Source organism: Lemur catta, chromosome 1 (genome assembly GCF_020740605.2).
Source record: "Lemur catta isolate mLemCat1 chromosome 1, mLemCat1.pri, whole genome shotgun sequence".
Taxonomy (NCBI): Eukaryota; Metazoa; Chordata; class Mammalia; order Primates; family Lemuridae; genus Lemur; species Lemur catta.
In genome coordinates this window covers 145,217,201-145,229,458 of record NC_059128.1, presented here as the reverse complement: position 1 = coordinate 145,229,458, position 12,258 = coordinate 145,217,201, and the positions used below count along the sequence as shown (strand labels likewise).

Genomic DNA, 12,258 nt, shown 5'->3' with positions numbered 1-12,258 from the left:
TGTTTAATTTAATCAGGTCCCATTTATTTAGTTTTGTTGTTGCTGTCATTGCCTTTGGGGTCTTCTTCATAAATTCTTTGCCTAGGCTGATCTCTATAAGAGTTTTTCCAACCTCTTCTAGAGTTCTTATAGTATAGTGCCTTAGGTTTAAGTCTGTTATCCATCGTGAATTAATTCTTGTGAATGGTGAGAGGTGTGTATCCTGTTTTCAGTCTTCTACATGTGGCTATCTAATTTTCCCAGCACCATTTATTGAATAAGGATTCTTTTCCCCAGTGGTTTTTTTTGTCTGCTTTGTCAAAGATCAGACGGCAATATGATGATGGTTTTATATCTGGGTTCTCGATAACAACATAAGTTAAAATTAGGGGCTTGGTAATTATGGAACAAAGTAAGACATAAAGAAACCAGGAATAGCACTAAAAATGCCTGGCATAAAGACCTACTGTGGGTTTTCATTATGGGATCATTGCCTTTTGGGACACTGAGCCTTGAACATTGACCTTGTTAATACTGTGTTCTGGGATCTGATATATTCAGATACATTCCAAGTAGAAAGAGTAAGATACACGTGCATGTACCTGTGCTTGCCCTTTTCTTAATTCAACAGACTATTAAAATTTTGTCTTTCATTTTTATATACATATAGAGGTGCATTTATAATGTAGTTTACATTAAACAGTACAGTATATTTATTTATTTTAGAGATGGTCTCCTTCTGTCACCCAGGCTGGAATGCAGTGGCAACAATCATAGCTCACTGCAGCCTTGAACTCTTGGGCTCAAACGATCTGCCTACTTCAGCCTCCTGAGTAGCTGGGACTTCAGGCATGTACGACCACGTCCAGCTAATTAAAAAAAATTGTTTTGATGGGCACTTGGGTTGTTTCCACATCTTTGCGATTGTGAATTGTGGTGCTATAAACATTCGGGTACAGGTGTCTTTGTTATAGAATGACTTTTGTTCTTCTGGGTATATGCCCAATAATGGGATTGCTGGATTGAATGGTAGGTCTACTTGAATCTGTTTAAGATATCAATCCACGAATGGATTAGTAAACTGTGGTATATGTATACCATGGAGTATTACTCAGCTATAAGAAATAACGATGATACGACATCTCTTTGGTTCTCCTGGAGAGAGTTGGAACCCATTATATTAAGTGAAGTATCCAAAGAATGGAAAAACAAGCATCACATGTACTCACCAGAAAACTGGTTTCCCTGATCATCACCTAAATGCACATCGGGGAAGGATACCAATTGGATATCAGACTGGGATGGGGGGAGGAGGGGGATGGATGTATGCCTACATGATGAGTGTGTTGCTCACCGTCTGGGGAATGGGCATGCTTGAGGGTGCTGACTCGGGGAGGTGGGAGGGGAGGGGATGGAGGTATGACTACATGATGAGTGCCAGGCGCACTGTCTGGAGAGTGGACACGCCTGAGGCTCTGACTCGAGGGGATGGGCGGGACACGGACAGTGTATATAACCTGAGCCTTTGTACCCCCATGAAGAGCTGAAATAAAAAAAAAAAAAAAATTTTTTTTTTTTTTTTGTAGAGACAGAATCTTACCATGTTGCCCAGGCTGATCTCAAACTCCTAGGCTCAAGTGATCTTCCTGCCTTGGCCTAGCAAAGTGCTGGGAATATATAGTATCTTTAAAATAACATTTAAAAATTGATGTTATGGAAAGATTTTCTTATCAGTCTGCTCATAGTATCTTCTCTTAAAGCAGTGTGCTTCACCAGAGTATAGTGAACTGAAAATAATTCCCGTTGGCAGTATCTACCCTAAGCAATAGGTATAGTTAAGTACACTTTTCTTAATTGGAGTTTAATTAAGAAATTAACACTTAGTGTGTTAATTTACTGTTAAAAGTACTCTCTAGAGCTTTTCTTCTCAAAACAGTAAACACCTTTAATATGAATATTGGTATGCAATAAGGACATTCAGAGAAGCTTTTCAGGATTAATGGGGTGGTAGGGCCCAGATCATCTAAAAATAGTTATATAGGCTTTATTTTATAGATATTTCCTTGATCTTATCCATATATTCATAAGCAATCTGATTTTGATTTGGTTTTCCATATGGGTTCCCCTATTACAATGAAGTGTTTCTTGAAAATTGCATAAACTTAAAATCTAGTTTCTAGACCTAGAGTGGAAATACCAAAATCTGTTATAGAGAAGAGGTAGCAGCAATTGTGTGATCCTTCGCATTCAGCAGTGTTTTGGAAAACATTTTAAGTAGTGGGAAAATAGCAGACATAGTGGGAGGGTTACTGCAACAAAATTTTTCGTATTAATAGTAATTGGGCAGACCCCATTGGAAAAGCCACAGTGCCTTATTTCTGCAGACTAAAGCATGGGAGGAGACAGATGATGATAAGACTGAGAGCAGATCAAATGAAATGAATGATTCCTGTGGAAGTTCTTTGGGAATGCTGAAGATGTATGTGGGTCTAAGCGAGTATTGATTGTTTTGGCATAGGAAAAGAGTCAATCAGAATATTTGAAGATCGCCCAAGAAAAAGAACAGCAAGAATCTTTGGCCCTGGAAGAGTTAGAGTTGCAGAAAAAAGCAATCCTTACAGAGAGTGAAAATAAATTTCGGGACCTTCAGCAAGAAGCGGAGAGTTATAGAACTGTAAGTTTAAATAATATTCAGGTTCTAGAACTGTGAAATTATTTGCATATGAAAACTATTGTTATCCCTCTAGTCAATAAAGTTTCAAAGAAACTTTTGTTTTACTGGGTTAGAGTTAGGTATACATGTGCTTCATTTTTAGATAGTGAGAGGTATTCATGGGAGTGGATTTGGCTTTGGGCTCTGTGTTTGGTACATGGTACTCCTGCTTCTGTCTTTCGCTGGCTGTATTTCTGTCAGCCCCACTCACTCTGCTTCTTTTTACTCAGGCTCTGCAGCATCTCCACTCCCCTGCTTACTCACCCTTGATCTCTAGGAAGTAGCTTCACTTTGTAGGCAGCACTTGCCCTGACACCTTCCTATTTGTCCAGCTTTATCTTATGCCATGTACTGAACATAATCCATTCTCTGCTTATATGACCGTTAAGTTACATCAGTGCCCTTTTGCATTTTTTCCTGAATTTTTCCTTATTAAACATAGTCCTGTAATGAACATATTTGTATATATGTCTAAGTGTGTACATCTTTAAGGCTCTCTGGTCCGTCCCTTAGCAGTATTTGAAACGTATGACCTGGTTTGAAAACCAGCTGATGTTATTTAGACTTTTTTAGCCTTTTTGCTCTGATTTAAACAGTGAAATAGTCATACTTCTTACCCACAGTTCTAAACTGTGCTTTATTTTTTCATTACTTATACTTATAAAAGGTAATGACATGGTGGAGTGAAATGGGCACCTAGAGACCTAGGTTTTCTACTTGTTAGCTTTGTAAATTATTTATTTATTTTTGAGACAGAGTCTCTGTTGTCCCGGCTAGTGTGCTATGGTGTCAGCCTAGCTCACAGCAACCTCAAACTCCTGGGCTCAAGCGATCCTACAGCCTCAGCCTCCCGAGTAGCCGGGACTACAGGCATGTCCCACCATGCCCGGCTAATTTTTTCTCTATATATTTTTAGTTGTCCAGCTAGTTTCTTTCTTTTGTTCTGCTTTTTTTTTTTTTTTTTTTTTTTAGTAAAGACGGGGTCTTGCTCATGCTCAGGCTGATCTCAGTCTCCTGAGCTCAAATGATCTGCCTGCCTCGGCCTCCCAGAGTGCTAGGACTACAGGTGTGAGCCACCGCACCTGGCCAGCTTTGTAAATTAATTGTACCTTAATTTTCTCACTTGTCATATGAAGAGATTGGATCTAGTAATTCCTTAGGACCTTTCCAGCTCTGACATTCTATGGCTCTGCTTTTCTTAACTTTTTCCTTCAGAGTCAAGATTACATTTTCATGAGATAATAATTTTCTTTGGTAAAATTGGTATAGATTCCTTCTTTTTGAAAAAAAAAACCCTTTAAATAATTTAGGGGTAGAAAAATCAGATACATTCTTTTTCTTTCATAAGTAATAAAATACTATTGTAGTCCTTAAGTAAAAACAGGGAAAAATCCATCGTGTTACCAAAGTTACTATTGTCTATTTTATGATTTAATTTTTTTGATTCTCCAGTTACAATATTGTTGAAAATGTAGGTAGTTGAAAAGATTACGCAAATAAGTAAAAAGAATCTGGAATTATGAGCTGTATTAAAAATTAATCTTTTCATCTTTGTTACATGATCCCTTTAGTAATTGAGCACAAATTCTTTGTCCTTTCTAGCGTTTGGTATGATATATAAAGCTATTTATCTAAATTTTAATCTGTAGGTCAGTGGTAGACATCATGTCTGTATATCACTGCTAATAAATAAGTATGTACTTTAATAAAAATACATCCATTTTCATTAACAGAGAATTCTTGAACTGGAAAGTTCTTTGGAAAAAAGCGTAGAAGAAAGCAAAAATCAATCAAAAGATCTAGCTGTTCATTTGGAAGCTGAAAAAAATAAGCACAATGAAGAAATTACAATCATGGTTGAAAAACACAAGACAGAATTGGAAAGCCTGCAGCATCAGCAGGATAACCTTTGGACTGAAAAACTCCAAGTCTTAAAGCAACAGCATCAGACTGAAATGGAAAAACTTAGAGAAAAGTGTGAGCAAGAAAAAGAAACATTGTTGAAAGACAAAGAAATTCTCTTCCAGGCCCACATAGAAGAGATGAATGAAAAGACTTTAGAAAAGCTTGATGTGAAGCAAACAGAACTGGAATCATTATCTTCTGAACTGTCAGAGGTATTAAAGGCCCGTCAAAAGCTAGAAGAGGAACTTTCTGTTCTAAAGGATCAAGCAGATAAAATGAAACAGGAATTAGAGGCTAAGCTGGATGAACAGAAAAATCATCACCAGCAAGAAGTTGAAAGTATCATTAAAGAACATGAGATATCTATCCAGAGAACTGAGAAGGCATTGAAAGATCAAATTAATCAACTCGAGCTTCTCTTGAAGGAAAAGGACAACCATTTGGAACAGCGTCAGGCTCACGTAGAAAATTTAGAGGCAGATATTAAAAGGTCTGAAGGGGAACTCCAGAAGGCATCTGCTAAGCTAGATCTGTTTCAGTCATACCAGAGTACCACAGATGAGCAAACCAAAGCATATGAGAAACAGTTGGCCCAATTACAGCAGAAATTGTTGGATTTGGAAACAGAAAGAATTCTTCTTACCAAGCAGGTAGCTGAAATTGAAACACAAAAGAAAGACATTTATATTGAGTTAGATACTCACAAAATCCAGGTGCGGGACTTAATGCAGCAACTTGAAAACCAGAATAGTGAAATGGAGCAAAAAATAAAATCTTTAACCCAACTATATGAGTCCCAACTTAAAGATAATAACGAAGAGCAGGAACAGATAAAGCAAATATTGATGGAAAAGGAAAATATAATTTTACAAATGAGAGAAGGACAGAGCAAAGAAATTGAGATAATCACACAGAAATTGTCAGCCAAGGAGGACAGTATTCGTATTTTGCATGAGGAATATGAAAGCAAATTTAAAAATCAAGAAAAAAAGATGGAAAAAATTAAGCAGAAATCAAAGGAGATACAAGAAACCTTAAAGAAGAAATTATTGGATCAGGAAGCCAAACTTAAAAAAGAGCTTGAAAATACTGTTCTAGAGCTTAGTCAGAAAGAAAAACAGTTCAATGCCAAAGTGCTGGAGATGGCACAGGCTAACTCAGCTGGAATTAATGATGCGGTGTCAAGACTGGAAACAAACCAAAAGGAGCAAATAGAAAGTCTTACCGAGGTTCATCGGCGAGAACTCAATGATGTCATATCAGTTTGGGAAAAGAAACTTAATCAGCAAACTGAAGAACTTCAGGAAAAACATGAAATGCAATTACAGGAGAAAGAACAAGAAGTAGCAGAATTGAAGCAAAAGATCCTCATATTTGGGTGTGAAAAAGAAGAGATGAACAAGGAAATAACGTGGCTGAAGGAAGAGGGTGTTAAGCAGGATACAACATTAAATGAATTACAGGAACAATTAAAGCAGAAGTCTGTTCATATCGATACTCTCTCACAAAATGAAACTAAACTGAAAGCACAACTTGAAAAGCTGGAGGTTGACTTGAATCATTCTCTGAAGGAAAACGCTTTTCTTCAAGAGCAGTTAGTTGAGCTGAAGGTGCTGGCAGAAAAAGATAAGCTTAAGATTTCTGAGTTGACTGATAAGTTGAAAATCACAGATGAAGAACTCCAGAGTTTGAAATCATCACATGAAAGAAGTAACAAAAGCCTAGAGGACAAAAGCTTGGAATTCAAAAAACTGTCTGAGGAACTAGCAATTCAGCTAGATACTTGCTGTAAGAAAACTGAAGCCTTATTGGAAGCTAAAACAAATGAGCTAATCAACATTAGTAGTAGTAAAACAAATGCCATTCTCTCTAGGATTTCCCATTGTCAACACCACACAAGTAAAGTTAAAGAGGCACTATTAATGAAAACTTACAAAGTTTCTGAATTAGAAGCACAACTTAGACAATTAACAGAGGAGCAGAATATGCTAAATACTTCTTTTCAACAGGCCACCCATCAGTTGGAAGAAAAAGAAAATCAAATTAAGAGCATGAAGGCTGATATTGATGGTCTTGTAACAGAAAAAGAAGCCTTACAGAAGGAAGGAGGCAATCAGCAACAGGCTGCTTCTGAAAAGGAGTCTTGTATCACACAGTTGAAGAAAGAGTTATCTGAAAACATCAATGCTGTCACACTGATGAAAGAAGAGCTTAAAGAAAAAAAATCTGAGATTAGCAATCTTAATAAACAACTAACTGATTTGAACATTCAACTTCAAAATAGTATCAGCCTAACTGAAAAAGAAGCAGCCATTTCATCACTAAGTAAGCAGTATGATGAAGAAAAACGTGAATTGCTAGATCAGGTGCAGGATTTATCTTTGAAAGTTGATACACTGTGTAAAGAGAAAATTTCTGCTCTTGAACAGGTAGATCACTCGTCCAACAAATTCTCAGAATGGAAGAAGAAAGCGCAGTCAAAATTTACACAATATCAAAACACTATTAAAGAATTACAGATGCTACTTGAGTTAAAAACAAAGGAAGCACGTGAAAAGGATGAGCAGATAAATTCACTGAAGGAAGAGCTTGATCAGCAAAATAAAAGATTTGAATGTTTAAAGGGTGAAATGGAAGATAAGAAAAGCAAGATGGAGAAAAAGGAGTGTAATTTAGAGACCGAGTTAAAGACTCAAACAGCAAGAATTGTGGAATTAGAGGACCATATTACCCAGAAAACAAATGAAATTGAGTCCTTAAATGAAGTTCTTAAAAATTACAATCAACAAAAGGATATTGAGCACAAAGAATTGCTTCAGAAACTTCAGCGTTTTCAAGAGTTAGGAGAAGAAAAGGACAACAGAGTTAGAGAAGCTGAGGAAAAAGTTTTAAGCCTTGAAAAACAAGTGTCTTCCATGAAAGCTGAGCTTGAAACTAAGAAGAAAGAATTGGAACATGTGAATTCGAGTGTTAAAAGCAAAGATGAGGAGTTACAGGCACTGGAAAATAGACTTGAGTTAGAGAGTGCAGCAAAATTAGCAGAACTGAAGAAAAAAGCTGAACAAAAAATTGCTGCCATTAAGAAGCAGTTGTTATCTCAAATGGAAGAGAAAGAACAGCAATATAAAAAAGGTACAGAAAGCCATTTGAATGAGCTAAATACAAAATTGCAGGAAAGAGAGAGGGAAGTTCACATCTTGGAAGAAAAACTTAAATCGGTGGAAAGTTCACCACAATCAGAAGCATCAGTTGTACCCAGATCAGCAAAAAATGTGGAAGCATGTACTGAGCAAGAAGAAGCAGATTCCCAAGGCTGTGTGCAGAAGGCATATGAAGAAAAAATCAGTATTTTACAAAGAAATTTAACTGAAAAAGAACAGCTATTGCAGAGGCTAGAGCAGGAAAAAGAAGAGACAGTTTCTTCTCATTCTGAAATGCAATGCAAATACCAGGAGCTCTTGATAAAGTTGGAACATGCTGAAGCAAAGCAACATGAGGATCAAGTTATAATAGATCATCTTCAGGAAGAACTTGAGGAAAAAACCAAGAAATATTCCTTGATGGTATCCCAGCATGTAGAAGAAGAGGGAGGTAAAAATAACATAGGGGCAAAGCAAAATTTGGAAAATGTCCAGAAAACCCTCCAGGAGAAGGAACTAACCTGTCAGGTCCTGGAGCAAAAGATAAAAGAACTAGATGCCTGCTTAGTAAGAGAGAAGGAAGTACATAGAGTTGAAATGGAAGAGTTGACCTCAAAATATGAAAAATTACAGGCTTTACAACAACAGATGGAGGGAAAAAATAATCCCACCGAAGTTTTGGAAGAAAGTACTGAAGAAAAGTCCAAATCACATGTGGTCCAACCCGAATTGCTTAGTAACACAGAAGCCCAGCACAATGACCTGGAGTTTAAATTAGCAGATGCAGAGCGGGAGAAACAGAAACTGAGCAAGGAAATTGTGAGATTGCAAAAAGATCTCCGAATGTTAAGAAAGGAGCATCAGCAAGAATTGGATATACTAAAGAAAGAATGTGTACAAGAAATGGAAGAGAAAATCAAGTAAGTTTTATTTCAGCATGAATATTTTTGAAGCAGTCCTCCTTAATTAAGCCTCCTTTTTAGTGCCTAATGTAGTTATTTTACATATTTGGATAAGTTTCACCTACTCAAAATATTAAACATAAATCTGATAAGCTAAATATAATGAGAAATAAAAACAATTTGGGCAAGAGGCATTGTTATTCCATGTCCATTTAGGGAGGAAAAACCTTTTCTTGTATGTAGGATTGTGATTATTAAGGTATACATCCAAGTAATTATTTTCTTTTTGTTTTACTATTTTAATATTAGCATTATTATTATTATTATATAACATAGATGGTGTATGGTGAAAATTTAAAGTGAAAAGTAAAAATTATCCAGTCCCCAGGACAGCTCCCTAGAGGTAATCATAGATTACATATTCCTGCAGAAGTTTTCTGTCCTGGAATGCACAAGTGTGCATGTATGTGCTCTCTCTGTCTCTTAAAAATGTTTTTATGCCTGTGAGAGCATGCTGTATGTACTGTTTTGAAGATCAGGGAACTCTTTGCAGCTTGTTCTTTGTGTGGCAGCAGTTAACTCTACATTTTTGTTACTCAGACAGGAGCAGGAAGATCTTGAATTGAAGCACAATTCCACATTAAAACAGCTGATGAGAGAGTTTAATACACAGCTGGCACAAAAGGAACAGGAGCTGGAAATGACCATAAAAGAAACTATCAGTAAGTAAAACTTTAAATTCAGTAAGGAATGAATGAGCAGAGAGTATAATTTAAGCCCATTCTTTTTGCACTTGTAAGTGCTTTAAGTTATTAAACTGGAGAATAAATGATCCTTGCCCAAGAATGTTCTCTAACGGGAACTTTTGCTCAGGAAGAGGGTACATTTGATCACTTGTGGGCTGGATGTCTCATTAAGCATCTTGAAATGCTTATATAAAATTATATTTTATCAAAATTATTTTGGAGTGAGGGTTCTTACTGAAATTGGACTATAAATGTTAACTCTTGACTAATGTGTGTTCTTGTGTATATGTGTTCATTTTTATTTATTAGATAAGGCCCAGGAGGTGGAGGCTGAACTTTTGGAAAGCCATCAAGAAGAGACAAATCAGTTACATAAAAAAATTGCAGAGAAAGATGACGATCTAAAAAGAACAGCCAGAAGATATGAAGAAATCCTTGATGTACCTTATTTTCTCTCTCTCTTTCACTTTTGAAATTTAGCCATAATAGATTTCATGATAGTGCTGAAGATTTCCTATTTTTCTAATCTAAAGGGTTTCCTGGGGGCTCAATATTATATGATAATATATTAGTACTTTTATAGTATATGCAGATTTGTAAAGTCTGATTGATTTCTGCCAGGATTGTAGTTTCCTGATCAGATTCTGCTAACCAGGCACTACAGTGCACTTGCTGGTATTAAAGCAACAGTGAGTTACTAAGGGGAAGAATAGATTCTCTCTCCCATCTTCCTCATAGATTCATACTGAACTGTGAGAGAACCAGACAAGAATTGAGAGCTTGTGTTTGTGTGAAGTCTAGGTAATATGATAGTTAGTGTGTGTCTGAGTGTGGCTGCTTAACTTAGCTGGTATCTTTCTGGTTGGGCCAGTTAACTTTACTCCATCCTGCCGAATTTGTTGGGTTTTTATTGGTTTCAAGGGAGAAAAGAAATGGGGAACAAAATGGAATGCATCAACCAAATCTTTTATATTTAGTAGAAGATTAGTTCAAAGTACTTATTCTACTAATGCCACATTGTCCTTAGTATGATATGCTACTACCACATTGCCATTAGTAGAGTAGGATAAGCTATAAAAATATGCTGTGAAGATAAACGATGAATGCTAGTGCGTAGTTTGGATTCTAAGAACATTTTCAAAAGTAAAACAATGTAAATTATTCTTGGATTACAGATTCTTTAGTTACTCCAAGCCTTATTTCACTGTATGCCAAGAAACATTTGACGATCAAGAATGCATGAATCAGAGAATCATGCCTCAGTTGACTATGTTAGCAGTAGAAGTCTGAGCCAGGAACAGATTCTAATAAAAATTATTTTAAATGTAATTGAAATGGCTAAAAATTCCAAGATATGACACATACCTATAAATGCTACCTTTTGTAATTTTTGAGCTTTAAATCTCATTATGAAAAGATTTAAATAATTTTGGATTTTCTTATACTTCCACAGAGTATACGTGTGCTAAGTTTTAAAAATGCTATTACTTCTTGAATGCCTAGAGAATGTTGGAACTGACAGATACACGAAAGTCAGTTTAGTTCTATCTTCTGTTTTTTTTTTTTTTTTTTGACAGAATGAAAAGCAAGTTCAGCATAGTGAAGTGATGTCTCTAAAACTATATAGTGAGTGGTAGAGCAGTGATTCTTCATTATCTTCATATACTTTATTTAAAAAAAGACTTCTCCCTAAGAAAGGAACTTGGAGAAGGCAAGTTATTTATCATGGATAAGCAAGTCAGGGAGTTTCATTTTCAGGGCTGTGCCAGAGCTCTAGAGTTCTTTTTGGTAACCTACTTCTCTGTCTCTGGATGTGTAGGGCAGCAGCTAGTAGACTTTTCAAGGGTCATGACAAACTTCTGTAGGTGGAGGGGTGAGGGAAGACAGGTAACTGTAGGCCCTCTGGCATGGTTCTTCCTTCATAATCTACTGTGTATTAGGGAAACTAAGGATGTTGTCCACCAAGCTTCAGGCCTGGAGCAGTAGAGGAAGTGGAGGGTAAGCAAGGGAATGGCATGGACTCTTCACCAAGCCCCTTCTTATGCCTTGGACCAGCACTGTCTGTTAGAAATATTTTTTTTTCTTTTTGCTTATTTTACTTACCGGTTCATGGCCTGTTATGTCTGTTAGAAGTAGAATGCAAGCCACACATGTGAGCCACATTGTAATTTAAAGTTTTCTAGTAGCGCCATTGAAAATAAAAAGGAAACAGGTGAACTTTATTAGTAATAGATGTTAACTAACCCAATAAAACCAAGAGTATCATTTCTACATGTAGTCAATATAAAAATTTATGTATGTATATTCTTTGAAATTCGCTGTTTTTTTAAATATTTCATCTCAATTTGGACTAGCCACATTTCAAGTGCTCACTAGCCACAGTTTTATGGTGGCTAGTGGCTACTGTACTGGATAGTGTAGCCTTAGACTTTTAACTGCCAGGACTAGGGCTGATTTTGTACTTAAACAGGCAGTCCCCCTGTAAACACTCCAAATACATACTCTATCTTGAAAAACATTTTTTGAAAATACAAGTACTACTAAAAAGCATTATTAGCAATTCTCAGCAAATACCATATTGCTTTGATTCTGAGACTTATTTTCTACCATTCTTCCATTTAAAAATTTCTGGAATTAGAGTCTTATATGGGATTTTTATGTATTATGTAGTGGTGTTTTTTTTCCCCTTCTGAAAAGCTCTTATCAAGTTGATGATCTGTCTCAATGATGACATTGTAGAATGCTGTATGTTTGTCATCTATTAAGATAATTCTGTGATTCGTTAGTAGCAAATTTGAGCACAGAGACATTTCATTTTCCTGCATTTCCTATCTTAGATAATATTCTTACCATTCCTCTATTTGAAGAAGCTA

At 36.2% G+C, this 12,258-nt stretch overlaps 1 protein-coding gene across 4 annotated transcripts in view; it reads left to right on the top strand.

Moving 5' to 3' along the window:
- Positions 1-12,258, top strand: part of GOLGA4 (golgin A4) — a 118,738-nt gene that overhangs the window by 73,760 nt on the left and 32,720 nt on the right. For all 4 annotated transcript variants that reach the window (XM_045536762.1, XM_045536783.1, XM_045536790.1 and 1 more), the window contains 4 exons: positions 2,498-2,653; positions 4,426-8,657; positions 9,240-9,361; positions 9,695-9,825. In XM_045536762.1, coding sequence (XP_045392718.1) covers positions 2,498-2,653; positions 4,426-8,657; positions 9,240-9,361; positions 9,695-9,825 — 4,641 coding nt within the window. The remainder of the gene's footprint in view (positions 1-2,497; positions 2,654-4,425; positions 8,658-9,239; positions 9,362-9,694; positions 9,826-12,258) is intronic.